The 27,265-nt window shown below is 40.3% G+C and overlaps 1 protein-coding gene across 2 annotated transcripts in view; it reads right to left on the bottom strand.

Annotated features, from left to right (window-relative positions):
• Window positions 1–9,534: 9,534 nt before the first annotated feature.
• LOC138762053 (protein mono-ADP-ribosyltransferase PARP14-like) overlaps window positions 9,535–27,265 on the bottom strand; it is a 38,483-nt gene continuing 20,752 nt past the window's right edge. For both annotated transcript variants that reach the window (XM_069935272.1, XM_069935273.1), the window contains 5 exons: window positions 23,680–23,886; window positions 19,036–19,662; window positions 18,052–18,197; window positions 14,889–15,066; window positions 9,535–14,251 (listed from right to left, as the gene is read on the bottom strand). In XM_069935272.1, coding sequence (XP_069791373.1) covers window positions 13,971–14,251; window positions 14,889–15,066; window positions 18,052–18,197; window positions 19,036–19,662; window positions 23,680–23,886 — 1,439 coding nt within the window. In that variant the 3' untranslated portion in view covers window positions 9,535–13,970. The remainder of the gene's footprint in view (window positions 14,252–14,888; window positions 15,067–18,051; window positions 18,198–19,035; window positions 19,663–23,679; window positions 23,887–27,265) is intronic.

Genomic DNA, 27,265 nt, shown 5'->3' with positions numbered 1-27,265 from the left:
CTCTCATGTTTATGAAACAATATTTAGTTAGTTATTTGGACACATGAATACTTGTCCTGCATATGTATTGCTTGTCTGAATGTGTGTTATGTCAAGCTATGTGTCTGCGTGTTTTGCACCGAGGACCAGAGAACACTGCTTCATTGGGTTGTACTTGTGTAATCAGATGACAATAATCTTGACTTGATTTAGATCACTTACTTAAATAACTTCTGTGATGATGTCATAGAATTGGAAATACTACATCCAACAGCTCCTTTGTGCAAGGAACCACTCAAATCTCTGGAGTGCTTCCTTTGTGAAGCCCGTTGATTCCAATTTGGCCAGGGCCTCCTGATACCACATTCAATTTAATGCAGTATTGAGGTAAAGTGCACTCTTCCTTGTTTTATCTTGGGTATTCAGCTCTTTGCTCCAGGTTTGGATCAAAGCTGTGATGATATCCAGTGTCATAGTCCTAGTCAAGCTCAAAGTGGGCATCAGTGAACAGATTAATGTTGAGCAAATATTACATTTCCAGTTTCTGTCAGAGCGAAACAGTCCCAATATAAGTTCATCAACTTGTAATATTAACTTTGTTTCCTCTCGAAATGTATCCGACTTGCTGCATGTTTCCAACATTTTCTGCTATTCCAGATTTCCAGCAGTAGGTATGTTCTGCAGGCCACAGTGGAAGTAAATCTGATTTATGTTCCACCTCTCCGAGACAGGTGATCATATAAAAGTAAAATGCTTGGCAAACAGATCATGTCTGTTCATGATTGTTCTACCTTTCTAATCATATTCTTTTAAATATGTAACAAATAATTAATTCATAAGACCAAAAAAAACACAACAATTCACTTTTGCAACTTTATCCTGAATATTCAATTAATTTGATTAAATACTGACTTGATGTGAAAGGTTAACAATTGAAGATTTAACAGCTCCAACTGTTCTCTGTTCCAACTCGGTTACTGGCTTATTTCATTTCTGCTCAATCTATTGTAGATGGAAAATTATTTTGGGCAATTATTCTGGAAGTGAGCATTCCAATATCACATATTATAAGAGAGAATTATCTTCTTACAAAATGATAAAGCTGTTAAAAAAATGCTTGTTATGCAGCATTCTTTCTGGCAAAGATATATAACCAATATTTTTGGCCTGAGCCCTTCATCAAGGTGTAAGCAGGCAGGCATGTGAATAAAATGGTGGGAGGAGCACAGGCCCACAGGCAAGAGGTCATAGGTGGATATGCGTGGGAGAGCAGAAGAAAAAAACTGGGAAGATATAGGGGAGGCTATTGCTCTCTGAATAGAGGGAAGGTGGCAGGGAACTGGAGGGAAGGGGGCAGGGATGGGGAAAGAGAATGATTCAAGGAAGGACCCTAATGGAAGCCAGAGAAGTCAATATTAATGCCATCTGATTGGAGAGTGACCAGATGTAATACTATATTGTTTTTTTTCCTCCAATTTGTAGGTGGCCTTGGTTTGGCAGTGCATGAGGCCATGGACAGACACGTTGGCATGTTCATACTCATGAGCTTAGTGGACATATTTCCATAGCCATCTTTATGAACAGAGACAAATCATTTACTAGAAGTGGAGAGGGGTCTCCATGCTCTCCACCATAGAAAAAAAAAATCATCCCTGGAGCCTTCTCAGTCAATTTCTTCCAGTGGCCAAATATTTGCTCCTTGAATTAAAATGCAGGTTTCATCCATTTCGATGAGCGTGATCTTGCCATGTGACACCTCTCAAAGAGCTAAAACAACTCTGATCAAATTGCAATATTTGTAAAACTTAACCAGTTCCAATTCAAACTTAGTTAATCATGTTCTTGAATATTGGACAGGCACAGCTAGCATAGCAGATAGCACAACATTGTTACAGCACCAGTGGCCTGGGTTAGATTCCAGCACTCTCTGCAAAGAGTTTATATGTTCTCCCCATGTCTGTGTGGGTTTCTTCCGGGTGCTCCAGTTTCCTACCACCCTTGAAAACATGGGGGTTGTAGGTCTATTGGGTATTATTGGACCGCATGGGCTCTTGGGCCAGAAGGGCCTGTTACCGTGCTGTATGTCTCAATTTAAAATTTAAATTTAAAATTGATTGTCAAGCTTCCTCTGGGCCTCAGATTCAAATGTCGTGGATTATGGATGCTGCCATACAACCACAGATTAAAGATTCAATATTTTTCAGGGGGCTTCTAATTTCACAGCCAAAAATTAATGAAATTTTACGAAAGATGAAACTATGAAGAAGTTAGTTCAAAAGAAAGAATTGGCTGGAGCTTTGGAAGAATGGGCTATTACCAGATAGTGGAGGCACTGCTAATGGATGATGTTGCCATCTTCTGTTCAGATCCATGATCGGTCTGCAGACTGATCAGCATCTGCAGCCAGTTTGAGAATGGATAGGACACCATGGTAAACTAGAAAAGTGAGGCGATGTTCTTCAATAACTGGTTGTTGTATGTGATGAAGGGTCCCTGCCTATTGTTGGTAGTCACATGGCCTCCTCACCTGAAAGTCATTCAGGAGTCACACCATGATGTTTTTTTTTGTTCCACTCAAAGTTACAAAGTTATAGACAAAGTTACAAATTGTAGGTGGAATTCCAGTTAAGATTGGGCTCAGACCACTAGTCAGTGCACACCTTGCCATTGGCTGGCTTGAATCACCCAGCATCTTTACTGGATGGAGCCCTGTATTTAGCACCAGCACAACTCTCTCTGCCTTGTGGTGCTAGCCCCGGACACCACTCCATGCCAGGTCGCTGCTGCACATGTTGCTTGGAAGGGTGGTGGGTAAGGTGCACATTGCAGTGAAGCTGAGCCATGGTATTGCTATAGCTCAAATTGGTGTAGATCAATACTGGCAGTGGAGCTGCCACATCCAAATGATCAGGATTCTGAGGGAATATGGGTACAGTGGTACCAGATCCACCTCCCCTGATTCAGGGATCTGGAAGGGTGTGTATAACCCCTGCTTAAAAGGTGTGAATGACTACATTAATATTGGTGTACTGTCTCATGTTCTTCCCTGTTTGTTTCCTGTTACGATCTGTTCCCACGCTTCCTTATAAATTGCCACACTTATGAATTGTGCACAAATGTTCCCATGCTCCATTATAAATTATGTGCATATTTTACCACACTCACAATTAAATCACTTTCTTATTAATGTGTTAATATAGTTACGTTTGATTGCAAACCCTTGTGTCCAGACTCGTATCTCTTTTAAATTACTGAACCTGACACTTTCACATCAAAACACTGGTCCACCATCCCTTTCTCCATCAGATCTGACTACATGAAGGTATTGGGGATTTGGTTTGGAGGGGCCGAGGTGTGCATCAAAAATTGATTGGAGTGGATCGCAAAGGTCCTCCAAAAATTAGGTATGTGGGCATGGTGCTCCCTCTCACTAACAGGGAATAACCTGGTTATCAGGTGTGAGATGCTCTCGGTAATGCTGTAAGTGCCACAGATGTAGTCCATTTGGCCGAGGTGTGCATCAAAAATTGATTGGAGTGGATCGCAAAGGTCCTCCAAAAATTAGGTATGTGGGCATGGTGCTCCCTCTCACTAACAGGGAATAACCTGGTTATCAGGTGTGAGATGCTCTCGGTAATGCTGTAAGTGCCACAGATGTAGTCCATTTCCCATACCTCTGCTCTGGTGGTCACCAGAGCAGTCTTCTGGTTCAGGTGGGATTCCAAGATAGAAAGGGTCTGAAGGGTCACCATGGACAAGTTGCTGGACAACAGGGGCAAGGGCATACCCAATGTGGCCCTCATTCTGATGACCACCTTCAAGTGTGGCTGCATTGGGCTGTGTTGGAACCGAAGTACGAAGACAAGTGCTGTTATTGTCTACCTTTCCCAGGTGTTGTGAAGGATGGGCCTGGCCCCATTGTCACACAATGTCCCAGTCAGTTGGACTTTTCCACACTACCTATCCTTTGTGGAAATGTTTTCCACAAAGTCCATCAGTAGTGGTCAGCATGAAACGTCCTTTAGACACTGAGAAATGAGGACTCGATGGATACTGTGGGTGGATCCCTCAGCAGACTGTCCAAGTTGTCTGACAGAATGCCTCATCTCCAGTGCTCACTAACAAGCACCAGGAATTAGCCTGTACAACAGATAAATAACCACATCGCAAATGTCCGTGAGATGACTGTGGAGGATTGCAGACAGTCACCCTCTCTGCTGAATGCAATTTTGCTAAGGGTGTGAAGAAAGATCAAGAGTCCTTGTTACAGTTCATTCCCAGCAGCAACAAGACAGAGGCCTCTCTGATTTGTGGGCTGTTTCAAGGGAAACACAGAGACAGACATCCAAAACTGCATGAAGATGATCAACTTGGTATAACCATATAACCATTTACAGCACAGAACAGGCCAGTTCGGCCCTACTAGTCCATGCCGTAACAAATCCCCACCCTCCTAGTCCCACTGACCAGCACCCGGTCCATACCCCTCCAGTCCTCTCCTCTCCATGTAACTATCCAGTCTTTCCTTAAATGTAACCAACGATCCCGCCTCAACCACGTCTGCTGGAAGCTAATTCCACATCCTTACCACCCTTTGCGTAAAGAAATTTCCCCTCATGTTCCCCTTATAATTTTCCCCCTTCAATCTTAAACCATGCCCTCTAGTTTGAATCTCCCCCATTCTTAATTGAAAAAGCCTATCTACATTTACTCTGTCTGTCCCTTTTAAAATCTTAAACACCTCAATCAAGTCCCCCCTCAATCTTCTACGCTCCAGAGAAAGAAGCCCTAGTCTGCACAACCTTTCTCTGTAACTCAAACCTTGAAATCCTGTCAACATTCTCGTGAACCTTCTTTGCACTCTCTCTATTTTGTTTATATCTTTCCTATAATTTGGTGACCAAAATTGTACACAGTACTCCAAATTTGGCCTCACCAATGCCTTGTACAATTTCATCATAACCTCCCTACTCTTGAATTCAATACTCCGATTTATGAAGGCCAACATTCCAAATGCCTTCTTCACACCATCTCCCTGAGTATCAGCCTTGAGGGTACTATTTACCATCACTCCTAAATCCCTTTGTTGTTCTGCACATCTCAATACCCTACCATTTAATGCATATGACCTATTTAGACACCCTTTCATTTGCCTGAAACCTGTTGGTCTTTCAGCACACGGAGATGTCAGTGTGGAAATGCTGCCATCTGGGACATTCCAGGCTGTAATCCTTCCCCACAGCACCCTTGCATTGGTTGCGACGAGCCTCAGTGCAACCAACGCAAGGGCACTGTGAGGATGGACCACAGTTTAAGACCTTCTGGTACCAAACATTAAGGGGCTGATGAAACAACAGAGGGGAGAGTAAAGACAAGGTGCCACAGTGCTGGTAATGGTGAATAGTAATTAGAGAATGTTTGTAACGATGTACATCAATGGAAATGTTTGGATATGACACTAAGGATGTGAAGACTTTGAACAATTTTCTTTGTAAATAATTTATTGTGAATAAAGTTTATTTTTGGAAAAAAGATGGGATTCTGTTCTTCTATATAATGTTACCAGAGATGCTCTACAAACCTCTAAATCAGTGGTCCTCAACCTTTTTCTTTCCACTCACGTACCACTTGAAGCAATCCCTATGCTATCAGTGCTCTGTGATTGATAAGGGATTGCTTCAGGTGGTACGTGAGTGGGAAGGGAAGGTTGAGAATCACTGCTCTAGACCCAATTGTTACCAAAATATTTTGCTTGAGAAAAATTGTCATTGGCCCATTTCTTTTGGAGGAATTAATCCGTGCACATAACGAGTCAATTAGGTATGATTAAAACAGCGATTTTCAAACTTTTTCTTTCCACCCACCCACATACCATCTTAAGCAATCCCTTACTAATCACAAAGCCTCTATGGCATAAGGAATACTTAAAGTAATAAGTGAGTAGAAAGAAAAAGGTTGAGAACCACTGTGTTAGTGTCTGTTGAAAAAGAATACCAGCCGAATCAGATCTTCCAGCACTGTGTTCACACCCTACAAGTTTTTCAAGGAAACATCCAAGCACTGTTCATGCAGATTTATTTTCCCTCCATCTCATTTTTGAGTAGTTTTGAGATGATGGGCAGTTGCCAACTTGCAGTCGAAGGACCCACACAGGCTGTGCGCTGCTGGAGAGTGGCTCAGGGAAACCAAGAATTGGAACTGGGATTCTATAGGGTGCTGAGGGAAAGAAGAGCTCCCAAAGGGCCTTGGATGCTGAAGAGTTCCTGATCACATCGGAGGTTTGGATCTGGAGCTCGAGTTGCCAAAGGATAGAACGGTGGTCTGTGCAGCTGCGGGAGGGCTTGAGGTAAATCGATGGACACTCAGTAACTCTGAAGGGACTCTCTTTTGCTGGAAATTAGAAATAAAAAGTGTTGGAAACATGCCAGGTCAGATAACATCTATGGAAAATGACACCAAATGAACACTTGACTTTCTCTTTCCACAGATGCTACCTAACCATCTAAGTCTAAGCATTTCCAGCATTTGCAGTTTTTAAAAAAAAAATTCTTCTATCAGTCTTGGCTTGTATTGTCCTGCCTGGATCAATTCAGGTTGAATGATAATAGGCATGAGGGAGAATAATTGAAAGACAAGATCAAACATTTTAAAAAATAAATGAAACAAAATCCATGCACTTAATAAGCTTTGCAGGATATCAGTTTTATTTGTTAAATTTTAGGCATGCAGCATGGGTTTATTATTATTTCCCATGTATAATCATGAGCTCAACATCGACTATGGTCTCAACTCACAGATGGAGCCTTCACCATCAAAAATGTTCAAAAATGAATCGGGCGTGCGGAGAATTCTTCAGAAAAGTTTAAAGCCTTTGTTTGCAAAAAGCTGAGGCAATCAAAAAATCCAGTCACTGATAGCCCACTGATCACAGCATGCATCCTCTTTTTAAGTTAAATTCTAACCTTGCTTGTTCAATTAATTATGTCCCTCATCTTAGCAGCATACCAATCCTTGGTTTGCCACCATTATTTCTCATTTCTTTATCTAATCATGCTTCAAACCACATCCTCCATGTTTTTCTGTCACCATTCTCTTTTATCCATCCTCTCTATCCTGTATTCTTACCACGTGATTCATCATCTCTCATCACCTGCTCCCTATTCATTACTGTGGCCTTGTGTAGTAAATACAGAATGGATTATTATTTTTGTAACAGTGTGTAAATTGTTACTTAGTAATGGATTAATGAATGGATAATAGCTAGTACATAGTTCATGTGGTTTATTTTCCATAATGAGAGTCATGATCACCTTTGCTGCTCAAATACCTCAATTAATCAACACCCCTGTACATTTTGAAGTGTGGAAGGAAACCAGAGCACCCGGAGGAAACCCATGCAGACACAGGGAGTACAAACTCCTTACACAGCACCAGATTCGAACCCAGGTCGCTATAATAGCATTGTGCTAACTTTGCTGCCTTGGTTTTCCAGTATTTGTAGTTATTAATTTTATTTTAGCCTTGGTATTCCAATGGTACCATTATTAATTATGAAAGGTCTTTATTAATGTGAAAATATTTTTTTTCTGTTGAAAAAACATAAATTGACTGTAACTGCCAACTTAACACTCTGTCTAACTTGATGATCAACAAAGAAATGAGGTGCCCATTTCTATTTATGTTGTGTTCTCTCTGCCCCAAAAAAGCATCCAGAGAAAGAAAACTATTTCTGAAATGTAGTCACTGAGATATAGCCAAAACAAGTAAAGATTTCAGCTAGTTATATTTGTGAGTATACAACTGTTGTGGCACAGTTGATCATCTACAAACTGGGTTCCAATAAAGCCATTCTATGTTGAAGATGTTGGTATACCTGCAGCTGCCATTATATTTCCCATCTCCTAATTTGTTGGATATAGTTTTTAATGTGATATGGATTTTGCATAGGTTGAATTAAATGCTAGTTATTGATCAAAATATTTGCCTACCTAAGCCAAGGAACTCATGACTGGATGGCTGAGAATATAGGTACCCACTTCAATCTTTGCATCCAAAAAAGTACAATGAAGCCTTGGGCACAATATAGATTAATTAAGACAAATGAAAAAGAAGAATGTGAAACATTTTTCTACTCAAGAATGAAACTGAAGCTTAACTGGAAAGTCTGATTGAGGTGCGTGCAAATTTCAGTAGAAATGCTCCAGTAGACAGCTCATTACGTTTGTACTGTTTTAATAGACTGCATTTCTTGAAACAATAAGTATACAGAGAAGGCACAGATTCATACAAAATGACAATGAAATAAACAAATTGTTTAATGGCTTAAATAAATCACCGACCAAGGGTTATTAATTTCAGTTTTTAAAAATGCTTTATTTAAGATACATTTAATCAATTCCACAGTTTTAACAAAAGAAAAATGCACAATTCTTAACTTTTGGGTGAAGATCATGAATTAGAAACATTCACTGATATCTGAATTGTTTAATCAGTGGTGATGTCCTGGACCCTTTTCGAACTAGCAGATCTTGGCAGCCTTCAGGGCATATTAAAGTGCACAAATCTGCAGAGCTTGATAAAGTGCATTCTTGCAGCTTGTGGGATGCTCGGGAAGAATTTGCAAAGGGCCTTGCTGAGATATTTACATAACCTTTAGCTTTAGATGAAGTGGTGGAAGAATGGAGGATAGCTACTGTTGTCATTTTTTTTTTAAAGTCAGCAAGGACAAAGGAGGCAAATACAGCTCCGTGAGCTTGACTTCATTGGTTGGAAAATTGCTGGAGGGGACTCTGAGGTATAGGATTTACCAGCATTTGGATAGTCGCAATGAGTGGAGATAGTCAGTATGGCTTCATGTGTGGCAGACCCGGACTCATAAATCAGTGTTTTTGGGGGGAATTGGCAGTGGGCATTGTACAAACTTTATCAAGGCCTTTGACAAGTTCCCACATGGCAAGTTAATGTGGAAGAACATAGAAATCTACTGTACAGTACAGACCTTTGGGCCAATAGTGTTGTTCTGACCTAATAATCTATTTAACAATTGCCTAGAATTTCTCATCTGCACAACCCTCCATTTTTATCAACCCTATGTACCCATCTAATCGTCTTTTAAAAGATCCGTTGCTGGCAGTGCATTCCATATACTCACCACTCTGTGTGGAAAAACTTATCTCATATCCCATGCTCCTTAAAACTATGTCCCCTTGTGTAAGCCATTTCATCCTTGGGTAAAAGTCTCTGGCCATCCACATGATCCATAGTCAGCACCAAGGAAGGGCATTTGCAGGCATGTCCCTCCCTCGTGAGGTGCTGTGCCCACCTACACTCATGCAGCATGCCCGCCCACACCCCCCACGAGGTGTTTGCCATCAGACGCACCTGCATCACTATCGTGCGTCAAGCATTACCAGCACCTAGCTTGATGCACATTAGTGAATCTCCATGCCACAAAAGCAGGGCTTTCGGCTGCTACCTCAGAGGGACAGAGGAGATTTAAGTCCACTCAGCAGGTAGGCTACCCCCCCCACCCCCCCCCCCCCCAACTGTTCTCCACCTGGTTACCCTAATGCCCTAACACTCGTTCTGGCGCCGACCTTGACATAATCAATGTCTCTCATCACATATACCTCCATCAAGTCATCTCTCATCTTCCATCACTCCAAGGAGAAAAGACCTATCCTCAAAAGGCATGCTTACTAATCCAGGCAAAATTCTTGTAAATCTCCTCTGCATCCTCTTTCCAGTATTGAGGTGACCAGAACTGAACACAATATTCCAAATGGGGTCTAACCAAGGTCTTATATAGCTGTAACATACCTCATGGCCCTTTAATTCAATCCCATGGTTAATGAAGGCAAATATAATCACAGTTTCTTAACAACACTCTCAACCTGTGCAGCAGCTTTGAGTGTGCAATGCACACAGTCCCCAGGGCCCCTGTTTGTCCACACTGCTCAGTTCTATCATTAACATTACAATCTGCCTTCAAATTTTATCTCCTAAAAGGAACTAATTCACACTTTTCTGAGCTAAACATCTACCACTTCTCGGCCCAGCTCTGCATCCTATCAATGTCCCTTTGTAAACTCTGGCAACCCTCCAGCTTTCCACAGTACCACCCACTTTCGTGTCACCCATAAACTTACCAACTCATCCTTCCAGTTCCTCGTCCAGGTAACTTATAAAAATCACAAAGGCGTCCCAGAATAAATCCCTGCAGAACACCACTTGTCACTGACCTAATGCAGAATACAAGCCATCTGCAACCACCCCCTGCCTCCTCTGGGCAAGTCAATCTGTATTGACCAGGGCCTCCTTGGATTCCATGCCATTTCTTGGATTCGGAAAGTAAGCTGAAGGAGCCTTGCCTGGGGAACCTTATCAAATGCCTTACTGATATCCACCACTCTACATTCATCAATGTTCTTTGTTAAATCCTCAAAGAACTCAATCATGAGACACAACCTTCTCTGATGAATTTTATTGACAAATATTATTACTGAATATTTTCCTGTGATTGCACTTTGTTTACATTTCTATTTTGTTGATGTATCTTTTCCTTGAGTTAGACTGCAGAAAACAGAATCTCCGGGTTGTATGTGATGTCATGTATGTTTTCTGAGAATAAATTTAAACTTGAACAATGCCATGCTGACTACCACTAATCAGATCATCATATATAAAATCTCTCAGGTTCTTTCCCAACAGCTTGCCCACCTCTGAAATAAGACTCACTGGTCCATCCTTTCCTGGGTTACCTCTACTCCCTTTCTTGAACAGGCAAGTAACAGTTGCAACCCTCTGATCCTAAAGTACTTCTTCTGTCCCCAGTGACAATGCGAAGTTTATTGCCAGAGGCTCATGAATCTCTTGATTCACTCACTACAGTAGCCTTGGGTAAATCTCATCTAGTCCTGGCAATTTATCTAACTTCATGCTTTTCAAAAGCTCCGACCCATCCTCTTTCTTAATATAAAAGAACCTCAAGCTTTAAGTCATTCTCACAATTGCCAAGGTTCTTTTCTCTGGTGAATACTGAAGCAAAATATTCATTAAAGATCTCTGCTACTTCCTTTGACTCCATTCATATATTTCCACTATCACCCCTGATGTGTCTAATCCTCGCACATCCTCTTGTTCTTCCACATATTTGTAGAATGCCTTGGGGGTTTTCTTAATCCTGCTCATCTTGGCCTCCTCATGCCCCTTCTCACTCTCCTGCATCATTTCTTAAGCTCTATTCTGACAATCTCATGATTCTCTAGAGCTCTATTAGTTCCAATCTTCTTAAACTATTCATAACCTTTTCTTCTAAACTGGAATTTTTTTTGAATATTTTATTTTGGATTTTCCAAGTTTCACACAAATCCAAAACAACAGTTCAATTTTTCTCAACAATTATATATTACATTCAGAGTCCATTTTCCCCCTTCCACCTCTGTCCCTTTCCTCCCATACCCTAAAACCACAAGAAAAAGATTATGTAAATTAAACAAACATAGAGAACCTAAAATCTATAGAGTCACAGACCCTTAAAGGAACCAAATATAAACCCAAAGTAACATAGTAAAATGAAAGATATGAAACAAGAGAACATCATCTGCACCCCAACCCACTTCATTTATCTCAATCGTTCCACTATTAGTACAGATTTTTACTTTTCTTCTATTTAGAAGCGGTGTACCTATATGTTGCAGGTAAGGCTGCCACACCCTAACAAATGGGTCATATTTTCTCCTTAAATTGTATGTGTTTTTCTCCAGGGGAATACAACTCTATCTCCATATTCCATTGTGTAATATTTAGTTGGGAGTTGGACTTCCACATGATTGATACACTTGCTGGCAACTGACAAGTTGAACTTCACAAAATGAATTTGGTATCTGGACAGTTTAAAACTCATGTCCATAATGTTTCCCAAAAGATACAATTCCAGATCCTGTGGAAAATCACCTTTGTAATTATGTTCAGAATGTCCCCAGGTCTTCCCAGAAGGATCTCACCTTTCTACACAGCCAGGCTGAGTGGATAAAAGTTCCAATCTCCACATCACATCTGAAGCAAATTTCCAAAATTTCTGGTTTAGATTTGTGTAGTTTTTGGGTGTGAGGTACAATTGATGCAAAAATTTGTATTGCACTAATCTGTACTTGGCATTAATAATAGCTGCCATGCTATCCAGACACCAGTTTGACCAGCACTGCTCATGGATCATTCTACCCAAGTCCCACCTTTCCCTTGACATGTGTAAGCCTGGCTTCAGGCCCTCACTTTGGAATAGGAAATGCATCATAGAGATGAAATTACGAATGAACATACACTTTTGGAATTAGAATCTCCATGTCACTACACATTGGCAGGCCCATAGTTGGTCTCAAATCATCCCTTAAGAAAGATCTTAGCTCGAGATAGCAGAAAGTTTTATTGGACAAATCATATTTATTTTAGTTGTTCGAATGTCATAAGCTGCCCTTGCTCATAACAAACCTCGATACATCTGATCGCCTGGCACCAGGTGTCCAGGATTTTATTATCGAGAGTCATGGGTATTAATTTATTCTGGGTCGGGGCACTTTAGGAAATATCCCCACCTTTATTCCAATACATTGATTTTTTTTTTGCCACATCTGAATTACATGTTTTAATATGGGATTATCTGTTTTCTTTGATATCAATTTTGTGTCCCATTTATATATGAATTCTCCTGCTATCTTTTCTCCAATTTGTGCCCAGGAAGGAATATCACCTCCCTCAAAGAGTGAGGCAAGGAACTTCAACTAGGCTGCCCAATAATACTTTTTAAAATCTGGCAATATCAGGCCTCCCAATTTATAGTCTCAAGTCAATTTTTCCATGGAGATTCTAGTCACTGTACCATTCCATAAGAACTTTCTGACATATCTGTTGAGCATCTTTAAAGAAGCCCTGGGGTAACAGAATTGGCAAGGACTGAAATAGATATTGTAGTCTTGGCATCACCTTCATTTGCCCACCAAAGATATGGGCAGGGTTTTCCATCTATCCATATCCTCCTCAATCTTCCAGAGCAAAGAGAAATAATTGAGTTCATATAAATTACTCAAATCCTTATCTACTTTTATCCCCAAATATTTAATGCCCTCTTGCAGCCATTTAAACTGGCTCCCTTGTTGGTACTGTCTGTACCTTTGGTCAAGGGCATGGTTTCACTTTTATTCAAATTTATCTTGTACGCAGTTCTTAGCTGGATTTTCAAGATCCAATGGTTCTTTCACCTCACCATCCTGACTCAATGGAATATATTTATGCAGAGCACCATGTAAATGCTCTCTGAACATTTGCCACATTTCTACCATACTTTACTTCCAACCTAATAGCATCATATTTTCCCTTACCCCAATTAAATATTTTCCCAAATTTTCCATTCCTGTCCTTCTCCAGTGCTATGGTAAAGGGAGGGGGAGGGAAAAAAAAGAGAGAAAGAAAGAGTTGTGTTCACAATTAAATCACTTGGGATCCAAGACAAAGTAGCCTATTGAAACTGCTGGATTGCTATGAAAATGTATCTGGTAGACCATGTACGTAACTCCAGACCCATCAAAGTGCTTGAATCTTAATTGTCTCCTCAGTTTGCTTCAATGAGGTCTGACAATACATCCCATCAATGTAGAAGATCAATTGACAAATATATGTCATCACCAGTGTGCATCACATTTGTTTGACTTACTACATACATACTGTGTAGAACATCCATTCCAGACACATATTTGCTTTCAATCCCAAGAAGACAGCATTGGAGATATTGTATTCATGGCAGATGATCAACCCCTGTACTAATATGATCTTGAGTTGAATGTATATCTCAGACATGAAACAACAGCGCTGTAGTAACATCATTCAGCATTTTTATTAGTTATTCAAAATGATTTCCCAGAATCAGAAGCTAAAATTGTATAATTATATGACTGAAAGACCTTCAGAAATTGTACTTCAATGCTAAAGTCATTCTGTCACTTAAAAGTAATTAAGTATTCTGGATAAGCTTGAATGTCATTGAAAATCAAGAACATGGAAGGATTTGAAACGTTGTCAACAGCACTGTCAAATAAGTCTGTGGGATTACTTGGATTTTTTGGAAGTGGTGTGATCATTCCTTGTTGTCCTTGACAGTACATTCCAGTAAGTACTCGAGCAAGATACATGTACCTCATTCTGTGAGTGTCAGGTTTTGAGTATGAGATGCTATATTGTGCATTTTTGGCAAAATAGGTGCCATTCCCATACATTGTTGCTATAAAAGAAATAAAACAAAAATTGCTTAATTGTTCTTTTCATTTAGCAAGCTGTAAACCTGTTAATCATTTCAAGAAAACAAATGCAGAATCACATTTGTTTTGAACATTCCAGATTAATACAACGGTAAGATTTTTCTCCAAAAATATTATTTTAAAAATACCAATTTTGGATTTGGAGCAATTAAGCCAATTTGAGATCTAGTGGGCAAAACACAATGTAGTTCTACATTGAATAGGAGCACCATCTTTCTGTTTTAAAGTCTACTTAAAAATCGGGATGGTGTGGATCACGTGAAAAGAATGTTTCACTCTATTCCTGCAATCTCATTGACAATAACAGCTGAAACAGTGCAGGCGTCTGATGAAAATTGTCTTCTTCATCCAGTAGCATGCTAAAAAATTTTATATTTGATTTACTTTTGAGAAACTCAGTCTTGCTGATGCATATAACCACAAGTATTTTAAAACTTAAAAGACAATAAGAAGACATTTCTGATGAAACCTAAACATCAAACCATGGTTCTTTTTTCCTCTTGCCTTTTCATTGCCCTATTCTTTCTACAATTTGTATTTTTATTTTCCAATTTACAAATTTACAATCTTCCCATTTAATTAAAGTGTTTCATTACATACCATTCCTTCCTGCGAAGCTCCGGTTGAATCCAAAATGGTTGATGGATTCCAGTGTATCTGGTGGTGTTCCATGGAATAAACAGCTTTCATTCTTTGTCTCAGCAGGATTTTTCTCATTGATCATTTGTTTTTTAATCATATAATTATTCCAAAGGTATATGTTTTGTATTCTTTCAATCTATTAAAACAACTTCCTTGGTCAAGTGTGTGTTTTAGCAAAAATAAAATGAGCATTACAACTTATGATACTGTTTGCATTACACACAAGATGCAAATTTCCAGCATTTAAATAAAAAAATTCAGTTTCTCTTACAATCATACATTTCAGAAGTTTCTTCAAGATATATATGAATTACTTGACCACCGTATCACTTACTGTATATTTGGTGCTCAGGATACAGGTTTGTGCTGGGATGCTTTGAGTAATTATCATTCGATTGACAACACAATGTAAAGGCAAGACATGAAATTCATCAGTGCTATATGGTACTGGAATGTGGCAGTCCTAGTGAGCTCCTACACCCCACACCTGGAATATCATTGCAACTACCTTCTGTGAGAATTCAATCAGCTATCTTGACAATTTTTACCAGGAGCACAATTCAGAATGTCCTGTCTGGCTGGATCATTGAGTGGTCTGGTAGCTGCAAAGCATTGGTGTGCAAGTCAAATCAGAGGATCATAAAAATGGCCAAGAAATTCACTGGAATACTGGAGTGTTACTTAAGTACGGTTCAAAGAATTATTGAGGACAGTACAGCATCTTTGACCCATTAACATCTAGATGGAAGTAGAGGATCATCAAAATCAGGACCACAAGGCTGGGAAAGAGTTTCTTCCCAAGGCTGTACTCATTTACTGATTAACAGTATCCTCTAAATAAGTAAATTATCCTAAAGTATGTATGTACGTGTGTGTACATTGTATGTATACACACACACACACACACACACACACAAAGCTGGAGAAACTCAGCAGTTCACGCAGTGCCTTTCATATAGCAAAGGTGAGACAGATTATGTTTTATTTTATGTTGTATATAGATATGATTTAAAGGAGATAAACTGTGGCAAGTTTATTAGTGTATGTCACATACAAACACTTCAAAATAGATCTCATTTAAAATACCTGAGCTCTGCTCAAGTCAGATAGACCAGGCTCCGGGTGCCTTTGCAAAAGCTTCGAAGGATGCCGATAAGAACTTCACAAGTAGGTGTTAATTTGACATTCTGTGGAGTAATGGATTATTGTTTTGAAAAGCAACAGATAGACAAACAGGTCTGGAGCCGCAGTCTGTCTGAGTGCAATTGATTGTTCCAAGAGGGTCATGTGGCTTTCTTGGGGGTGGGGGTAAGAGAGAGAGAGAGGAGAGAGAGAGAAAATTCAGTTTTACAGTTTAGCGGCAGCAGCAGCCGGGACAGGAACAGGACAAGCTGGCAAGCATGGAGAAAACCCCATTTTGAAGACAGGTTGTGAGTTCTTAGTTCAGCCTGGTCAAAGCCCTTGTGGTCCTTACAAAAGGAGCGAACTGGCTGTATTATGTTTCCCTTAAAATAAGGGCAACAAAAAGGAACTCTGTGGTGAAAGAAAGACGTCATCATCTAGAAAACCCTGATGGGGCAAGTTTCTTCGGCAAGACACTGAAATGGCTGATCAGAAGGAATGAGTTGTGGGTGTCCAACGAGCAACACATCTCTCTCTGAAAATCGACAAGAACCTTCCTGTGCAGTAACCATTTTCCTTTCAAGCACCAAAGCCTGATGAAATTCATAAATGTTAAATTTTTGTGTACAATATAAGAATTGCCTGCAACCAGTGAACTTTGAGAAGTAAGATTGTACTGTGAACCAAATAACTTTTCTGAACTTATATACACATTAGAATTAGAAGGGGTTTAAGTTAGGTTAGATAAGTTAATAGTAATAAGTTAAAGTTTGATCCTTTTTTCATGTTTAAAGATAATTAAAAGTAACTTTTGTTTAAGTAACTATTTGTCTTGATGAATTTCTATTGCTGCTAGGTTAAGGGGTCCCCTGGGCTCATAACAAAGGTAAAAATACCTAACTGATGTTTGGTATGGAAAAATGTCAGCAAGCTTTTGAACAAAAGAGTAAGGGGGAGGGGTGGTCGCAGGAGGTGATAAATGGAAAAGGGAGGGAGAGAGCATCAGCAATCAAGGGGAGGTGGGATGGCTAGGTGAAGGGAGGGGGGAAGAGAGGGAGAAGAACTGGAAAGGGAAAAGAGGAGGAGGTTATCAGAAACCGGAAAAGTCAATGTTAATTATATATATCTATATATCTAGCTATCTATAGGGAGGGGGGGGGGGAAGGGAGGGAGAAGAACTGGAAAGGGGAAAGAGGAGGAGGTTAGCAGAAACTGAAAAAGTCAATGTTAATGATATATATCTATATATCTAGCTATCTATAGGGAGGGGGGAAGGGAGGGAGAAGAACTGGAAAGGGGAAAGAGGAGGAGGTTAGCAGAAACCGAAAAAGTCAATGTTAATTATATATCTATAGATATATAATTCTTCTCCCTCTCTTCCCCCCTCCCTTCACCTCGCCATCCCACCTCCCCTTGATTGCTGCTGCTCTCCCTCTCTTCTCCATTTATCACCTCCTATATATATCTATATCTAGATATATCTAGATATAGATATATCTATATATCACACACAATGTATATTGATATATAGTTACACACACACACGCACACATATATATATACATGCCTGTTTTTGCACACATACATATACAGTATATATTGCATGTATATATATATATATATAACACACACACACACGAGATTATTAATGTGCTGTGTATTGTCACTGTATAAGCGTGCATCATAGTCTGGAGAAATGCTGGTTTGTCTAATTGTATATGTTGTCATGACAATAAACCATAAAATATAACAGGTAACAAACAGATCCACAAGAGCAATGTAATAATGATTGGACAATGAATTTAAGATAGTTTCCTAATTTTTGTAACCAATGCTTATGCATCACTCCATTACATTATTTTGCACAATAATGTTAATGACCTGTTGTATGAAGAGATTATGATCTGCACTAAACATCTTCATTGCATTTATCCAAAGCCACCCATGACAAGATGAAAAGTGGACTACAGTCTGATTAATGATAATATTGTTGAAATACCTTTAGAATAACAAAGTGACTGACTGTTGTTCTGAATAATTCCTCGACTTTCTGGTATTCCTGGGATTGCAGCTGCAGTTGTACTGCTCTGCATTGTGACTTTTGCATGTCATCCCAGTGGTTTGGAAAGTTAAGATTTGTCATTCCTGCACAAACATCAAACGAATTATATCATAATTATTGCCATTGTTTATATGTTTGTCAAATGTAAGCTTTAATTCATCATTGATAAGCTGATTAGGCTTGGGCTAATTTTCCACTTTAAACTACTGCTAGAGCAGGTTGATTTTAACCAGAAGCCAGAGTAGATGAGCATGCACCAGGTTACAGTTGAACAATCCTGGTGAGAACTACATCTTGAGCGGGTAGGTTTTGGATAACCTCTAGTTCTCAAGACAGTGGAACATGAAGACCAGCCTGTGGTCTTGAGAATGATCCGTCAAGGGGGAACCAAAAGCATGGACGAGGGAGTCAGCAGCAAGTGTGCTGAGACAGAGATACAGTTGGGTGATATTCCATTCGTGGAAATAATCACTCCTTGTAGTGACATGGATATAAAAATTATTTTTTTAATATATGTCTGACTATTCAGATGCTACGTCACTGAGAAATTTACCCCATATCAGTTTTGATAAATGTCCTTTGGTGCTGTTCTGCAGCTTGAATTTCAATCCATTAAATATCAACAGAAATTTTTTTTTAAGGGTTGAAGAAATTACATGATTAAAAAAAGCTGAATTTCCAAGCTTAGGACAACGCAAGATGAATGTTATGGCTGAAATTGGGCCGTGAATCGATGCACTCTTTTTTCCAACTGATTAATAAGTCTGTTGAAACTAACATTTTGTAGGTTTTAAAATTCTTGCCTTTTATCACCTAAATAACAAAGTCCTGATCTACTGCATTATTTATATCATCTCACAAAAAATTAATGAATACGAATGCAAAAGATCCATGCAAAGTATACAAAATGAAAAACATTACCTTCATTTTTTAAAATCCTTTTCAAATGTATTACTTCTCCATTCCTATTTGCAGTAGAGTTTTTAAAATCCACATTAAAATGCTTGTTTTGAATTTCAACAGTTGTTGAAGTCGATAAATCGCTGAATTCCCTTTCTAGTTTTAAGTTTGTGGCACTGTCGAATGGGATGTAGTGTGTGCCATCTTGAAATTGCCATTGAACCACATTTTTGACAAGTTCCTCATTTTTTCTTTGATATTCGTTTCCTTGGAAGCAGTCAATCATCTCCTGAACTTTTGTAAAGGCAGCCAAAACATCTTTCACGAGACCATAAATTTTGATCTGAGCTTGAGATTGGTTACATTGTAGCACCAGTATGATTTGCAGACTTCTATGAAGGTTATTTAATTCTTCAAATTCATTTACAGAAAATTCATAAAGATAGCGACTAATAATAATTTTTTCAGCCTGCTCGTTTGATACTATATTTTTAATCCAGGACACTGCATTGTCTAGAGCATTCTGTTCCATCCCACAGATCTCAAAGTGAGCTGGCTCGATCTCATCTTTGAATTCAGTATTGGTTTCATTGATGAATTCTTCATTCTTTTTGCTCTCTTCCCCAAAAAATACTGATGCAAGTGCATCTAGTATCAGAAGAAAAAAAAATCCATAACAGTGACATAAAATAATTTTATACAAAAGATACACAGGATACATGTCCTCACCATTCCATGTCCTATACTCCATTCAATCCTCGTTGTGTCTTTCTCATTTAAATCTGCTAGCAGCCTTCTCTTCCTTCTCCCCATACAATGCTACAGCATGGGAAACAGGCCATTCAGCCCCTCTAGTCTGTGGTGACCATCTCTCTAGTCTCACTGACCTGCTCCCATACCATAACCCTCCAGTCCCCTCACATCCATGTACCTATCCAATTTACTCTTAAAACACATGATCGAGCCCACATTCACCACATAAGATGGCAGCTCATTCCATTCTCCCACCATTCTCTGAGTGAAGAACTTCCCCCTAATGTTCCTCCTAAATCTCTCCCCCTTCAGCTTAAAATTATGACCTCTCTGATTTATCTCCCCCAATCTAAGTGGAAAAAGCCTACTCACATCCACTCTGTCTATACTTCTCATATCCTTCCTGTAGTTAGGTGCCCAGAACAGCACACAATATTCCAAAAGTTGCCTTACCAATGTCTTAAACAACTTCAACATAACATCCCAACTCCTATACTTTGATTCATAAAGGCTAAGATACTAAATGCTTTCTTTACAATCCTGTCTACATGCGACTGCACCTTCAGGGAACAATGTATCTGCATTCCTAGATCTCTCTGCTCCTCAGTGCTTTATCATTTACTGTATATCCCCTACCTTTTTTTGGCCTTCCAAAATGCATCACCTCACACCCGTCGGCATTAAACTCCATCTGCCACTTTCTGGCCCATTCTCCAAGCTGGTCCAGATCCCTCTGCAAGCTTTGATAACCCTTCTTGCTGTCCACAGTGCCTCCCATCTTTGTATCATAGCAAACTTGATAATTCTATAACCCAACATTATCATCCAGATCATTGATGTATACAACAAATAACAATGGTCCCAACATGGATCCCTGAGCCACAACACTGGTCATCGACCTCCAATCAGAGAAGCAATCATTCACTACCACCCTCTGCCTTCTCCCACACAGTCAATTTCAAATCCAGTTTACCATCTCTCCTTAAATACCTAGTATCATAACCTTCTGAACTAACCTCCCATGTGAGACCTTGTCAGAGGCTTTACTGGATGTAAATAACATCCACAGCCTTTCCTTCATCTACCTTCCTGGTAACCTCCTCAAAAAAAAAACACTAGATTTGTGAAACATGACCTACCACGCATAAAGTCATGTTGACTATATTTTTAATCAGCCCATGACTGTCCAAATACCTATATATCCTGTCTCTCAAAACTCCCTACAATAATTTACCTACTACTGACATCAAGCTCACTGTGCTATAATTACATGGTTTATTTTTGGAGCCTTTTTTTAAATGACAGGACAACATGAGCTTCCCTCCAATCCTCTGGCACATCACTAGAACATTTTGAACATATCAGCCTGTGGTTTTTCCAACTCTATTTAAATACATCTGTGCTATTCTCTTCAACCATTTGCTTTGGATGCAAGTTTCGCATCCTCACCAATTTTTGATTGAAAATATTTCTAAAATCTCTAGTCATGATCTTATTATGATGACATTGGTCCTTCTGCACAAATGTAGAACAAAATCTCTCTGGTCAGTCCATCAAAACCCTTCATAATCTAAAAAACATGGGTTACCCCTCAACCTGTTCTCTTTTCCTGATATGTCTACCCTCATTTTTCATTACATATATTTTCTCTGCATCCACTTCCAAATCTTAATGATCTTTTCTATAATTCTACACGGTAATTCTTAAAAGAGATACAAAAGATGGTGAAATCTGGATAGAAAATTATCCACTGGAGGAAGATTGTGCATTAGTGTAGAGAAAAAGATTTGCGGAAAGTGGAGGCTGAAAGGCTTCATCGAGATTGATAGCAGAGAGGGGAGATAGCCAGCACAAAGTCAGAAAGTGAACCAGGGAAGGGTGAAGGATGATGGGTAGATGGAGAGGGTGAGGAATGAAATTGAGAGTCAGAGACAGATAACTGCTAAGTGAGAGAGAAAAAAAATGGATGGACTAAGGTGAACCGGGGTGGGGGGGGGGGGGAGGTAGTTGGAGAAGGGTGATAATTGGGAACAAAGGGTGCCACTGCTGGCAATTATATTGATATGGGAACCATCAGGGAACAGGGAAAGGAGATGGAACTAGAAGGGGCTAGGTATCCAATGGGTGAAATGTGTGATTAAAGGCAAATGGAGCCAGTAGTGGGAGAGAGAGAGTAGGTTGGTGGGGAGTACACTTAAGTGTGGTATGGCTATAGTTCAATATAGGATGACCATAATGTCCCAATGTTTCAATCCCATCCTTATAGAAACATAGCCCAATGCTTTGTTTGTTTTTTTATCATTGTCTCTGACAGAACTTTTGTTGATGGGGTATTTAAACTATGTTCCTCTACTCCAAGTAGAAAGCAACTTTATGCTAAATTGTCTTGTTTGTTATTCAGACATAAATCCTTGATATGACAAATGTAAAACAGGCGATGTCTCTTTAATTCACATGTTCTGGACTGCCCAAACTTATAAAAAATTTGAAAGGAAGTTTTTCAAACTTCATCAGTTATTTTTAAATTAAAATTGGAACCTAACCCTTTAATAGCTCTTTTTGGAATATTTCATGTTGACGGATGTTAAACTAACTTCAATTCAATGTCGCATTTTGTCCTTTTCTTCGTTAATACCCAGATGTGCAGTTTTGATTAAATGGAAAGACAATATTTCACCTACAAATACACAATGGATAAAGGATATTATGTCTTGCTTAAACTTACTATATGGGGCTCGTTTATGGACTAGTATCATAACCTTAAGCGTTAATGTTGATTTGGAATTTTGGCCTGGTGCGGTCTCTCTTCAAGATTATCCCACTTGATTTTTTTTTTAATGTTAATCTTCAACCTTGCTCAGGGGGAGGTAGAATTTATCTATTTTATTGTTATTTTTTTTTTGTTGGGTTCTATTGTATCATTTCTACATATGATCATTATTGGAACTTTTTTTACTAGTTTTGTAGCACAAATAATTGAATTGTTCTTTTTATTGATATCAATAAAAATATTTTAAAAAGAAAAGAAAGTAACTTCATTTTTCCTGCTCACATGTCATGCTGCAATTTATTGCTGATTACCGTTTCAGGTACTCTGGGGCACTAACCAGGGGGCAAAAAAAAATGTGTAAGGGTAGAGCCATAAACACAAGAGTGAAATTGGTGAACATAATCCATCTTTTCTACAAGTTCATGAATACCTTCATCTAATATGTAGGGGTGCTCCTCAATGCAAATTATTAGGGACCCACATTTCCCACCTTAATCATCTTTTAATTTAGAAATTGAAGTTTCAAAACTGAGTTTTGATTCCTAAATCTAAATTGCTAATTATGAGCAGTGGTTGTCCTGCTACTGATCTTAGGAATGCCACTTCCTTGGTTCTCAGCTTGAACAATTGCCCTTTTTACTCACTATTTGCATTCTGTCCTAATGTCATCCAACACACTTTTTTGATGCTTGTTCTTTGAATATGCATTCCCTCATCTGAGGCACAAGGGATTTAGCTCCGTGTTAGCAAAGTCTTTTGAAAATCAAGGTAAACTAGATCTAGTGCAAATCTATTGTCTTGTGCCTGTTACTTTTTTTTAAAGCAGCATTTTTCTTTCGAAATCCAAACTGACAACACACGACTTTTTGTTTCTAAATATTGTCCATTGACATGACTTGCAGATATTGCATTATTTTAACTTCATTGAATATTAAGATGGCAGGTTTATAATATATATTTTATCCAACAAATCATTAAACGTGTAGTAATGTCTCTGGTATCTATTTAACATATTTTAATTCAAACCTCTTTTGTCTTCATTGTTTTATTAGTTAAATTCATAAATCACCCTTCAAAGACATTTATCCCATCATTCATTTCAGTACAAGATCTATTTTTCTTTGCATCGTGTCTATACTTACTTGTTACTTTGTCCAGGAAAGATTGATTTTCTGGAAAATTGGATCTTTCATTTTTTTTCAGGCTGCTATGAAATTCACTTAACATTTGAGATTGAAAAATGACAATGCGAATCTTCTTCAAACAAGTCAAAGGTTTCTTCTGTACAAACTCCACCACTGAATCAATCATTGCATCAGCAACTTGGGAAGGGTTTGCCTGTCCTTGTCCTATTGATTAGAGTGCAAAGAATTTCAAAACTTACACATGAGACTCTTAGACTGGTACATGGATTAAAGAAAAATAGAGAGGGTTTTTAATGGTAGGTCCATATGGGTCGGCACAACACTGTGGGCCAAAGGACCTGTACTGTGCTATAATGTTCGATGATTTGGCCTTATGCAAATGAAAGCATCAAACATGGAAAATTACAACACTGGAACAGGCCCTTCAACCAATATGTCTGCACCGAACATAATGCCCAAATTAAATTAAAACTCCGCTGCTTGCACATGATCCTTATCACTTTATCCCGGGGCCCCAAACTTTTTAGACCATCGATCCCTTCATGGAATATTTGATCCCTCACGGACCCCCAAGGCATGGAATCCTTGGGTGGTGGCGGTGCTGAACGAGGTGGGGGGGGCGGTGCTGAACGAGGTGGGGGGGTGGTGCTGAACGAGGTGGGGGGGCGGTGCTGAACGAGGTGGGGGGGCGGTGCTGAACGAGGTGGGGGGGCGGTGCTGAACGAGGTGGGGGGGCGGTGCTGAACGAGGTGGGGGGGCGGTGCTGAACGAGGTGGGGGGGCGGTGCTGAACGAGGTGGGGGGGCGGTGCTGAACGAGGTGGGGGGGGCGGTGCTGAACGAGGTGGGGGGGGCGGTGCTGAACGAGGTGGGGGGGGCGGTGCTGAACGAGGTGGGGGGGGCGGTGCTGAACGAGGTGGGGGGGGCGGTGCTGAACGAGGTGGTGGGGGCGGTGCTGAACGAGGTGGGGGGGGCGGTGCTGAACGAGGTGGGGGGGCGGTGCTGAACGAGGTGGGGGGGCGGTGCTGAACGAGGTGGGGGTCGGTGCTGAACGAGGTGGGGGGGGCGGTGCTGAACGAGGTGGGGGGGCGGTGCTGAACGAGGTGGGGGGGCGGTGCTGAACGAGGTGGGGGGGCGGTGCTGAACGAGGTGGGGGGGCGGTGCTGAACGAGGTGGGGGGGCGGTGCTGAACGAGGTGGGGGGGCGGTGCTGAACGAGGTGGGGGGGCGGTGCTGAACGAGGTGGGGGGGCGGTGCTGAACGAGGTGGGGGGGCGGTGCTGAACGAGGTGGGGGGGCGGTGCTGAACGAGGTGGGGGGGCGGTGCTGAACGAGGTGGGGGGGCGATGCTGAACGAGGTGGGGGGGCGGTGCTGAACGAGGTGGGGGGGCGGTGCTGAACGAGGTGGGGGGAGGTGCTGAATGAGGTGGGGGACGGTGCTGAACGAAGTGGGGGGGCGGTGGTAAACGAGGTGGGAGGGTGGTGCTGAACGAGGTGGGGGGGTAGTAGAGAAGGGGGTGGCAGCGGCGTTGGACTCGTACTTCCTTCTTCTCCACTCCGTCAGTCCTTTATCTCTATTTATTGAGAGGCCAGAGCCAAATACAGCATAGCAGCCACCAAGGCCAGCTCTCACAAAAGGTTGGCCACCCCTGGTATAGGTGCTGTTTTCCGTAGACATACCCCTGCTTTCGACCACAAAAGTTAATTTGACCGCCGTTCATAGACACTCCTCCCCCCCCCCCGGGTATTTATCGACCCCATTGGACTGTCCCATCAACTCCCAGGGGTCAATAGCAACCACTTTGGAGTCCCCTGCTCTATCTGCTTCATATTAATGTGTCTATCTAGAAGCCTCCACTACTCTTGGCAGCCCATTCCAGCCATCTGTCACTATCTTTAACTCTCCCCTTGAATTAAATGCACACGCTCTAATATTATGACTGTCTACTCTACCAATACCTCTCAATTTTATAAACTTCTATCAGGTTTCCCTCAGCCTCCAAAGTGCCAGATGAAACTTTATCTAACCTCTCTCCATAGCTCAAACCCTCAAATCTAGGCAGCATCCTGGAAAATCTCTTCTGCATCCTTCCCAAAGCCTCCACATCCTTTTTTGTATTGGGGCAACCAGATGGCACACCATACGCCATCTCTTCACTCTTTTACTCAATGCCCATATGCCTTCTTTACCACCCCATCTACTTGCATAGCCACTTTCAAGAAGCTATGAATCAGAATCCCCAGATCTCTCAGTGTGACAATGCTTTTATGAGTCCTGTCGTTAACTCTATACTTTCCCCTCACATTTTATTACTGACCATGATTAAAACAATTCATTGATAAAAGACCTACTTTTTTTTTTAATTGATTCTTTTTGTGCCAGATGTTAGAAATATAGAAATCAAACTTAGAGCGATATACAAGCCATTTGTCCTTTTACATCTGCTCCTACATTCAACATGATCAAGGCTGATCATCCAGATTTTAGTATTCTATTCCTTGTTTCTCTCCAAATCATTTAATTCTCAGCAATACCAGGATTTTGATTTTTTTTTCCATTTCCTGATCCATGAAACCATAAAACTCAGTGTTACATATAAACATTCTAAATATTAATCTCAAGTAAAAAATGTTTAATTTTTTAACACTGTTTATCTTCTACATTTCTTTTAAATTTATTATTTTAACTGTTCTATCTTACATAATCAAAATGTTCCAATTAAAATATTTTGAACAAAATAACTGTTAAGTTTAAAAGCTTGTTTGATTTAATACTACATTGTAGCTAAAAGTGGCAGACAAAGACTTTCTAAGCCACAAACCAATCTGCTCATGTAGCTTTGCCTGGATTTACCATTATCTGTCAACATTGCCCAGATGTGTCAATGAGCTATAGCTCTTTTTATTACCTTAAACTAGTTAACTCACTTGGTAGGACACTTAATTTATTTTTGAGACAGTACATCATTGGGCACAATGCATCCATTGATATTCCCAAGCAACAATGCTACCTCAGTTGTAAAACTGATCATTGTACAATTAATTCATTTACTTTTTGTTGAAATTTATGACATTGATTGCCATGTTTTCCTTACTAAAAATAATTGTATTTCATATTACACGTTAATTACTGGGAAGGCATATGATAAAGTCTTCTTTGGCATGACTTCGCGGACGATGATTTATGGAGGAGTAATGTCCACGTCAGCTGCAGGCTCGTTTGTGGTTGACAAGTCCGATGCGGGACAGGCAGACACGGTTGCAGCGGTTGCAAGGGAAAATTGGTGGGTTGGGGTTGGGTGTTGGGTTTTTCCTCCTTTGTATTTTGTCAGTGAGGTGGGCTCTGCGGTCTTCTTCAAAGGAGGTTGCTGCCCACCGAACTGTGAAGCGCCAAGATGCACAGTTTGAGGCGATATCAGCCCACTGGCGGTGGTCAATGTGGCAGGCACCAAGAGATTTCTTTAGGCAGTCCTTGTACCTCTTCTTTGGTGCACCTCTGTCACGGTGGCCAGTGGAGAGCTCGCCATATAAGACGATCTTGGGAAGATCTTGGAAGGCGATGGTCCTCCATTCTGGAGACGTGACCT

The sequence above is a fragment of the Narcine bancroftii genome, chromosome 4, assembly GCF_036971445.1.
Source record: "Narcine bancroftii isolate sNarBan1 chromosome 4, sNarBan1.hap1, whole genome shotgun sequence".
Classification (NCBI taxonomy): domain Eukaryota; kingdom Metazoa; phylum Chordata; class Chondrichthyes; order Torpediniformes; family Narcinidae; genus Narcine; species Narcine bancroftii.
The sequence above is the reverse complement of the archived record's forward strand: the minus strand, read 5'-3'. Positions and strand labels throughout refer to the sequence as shown.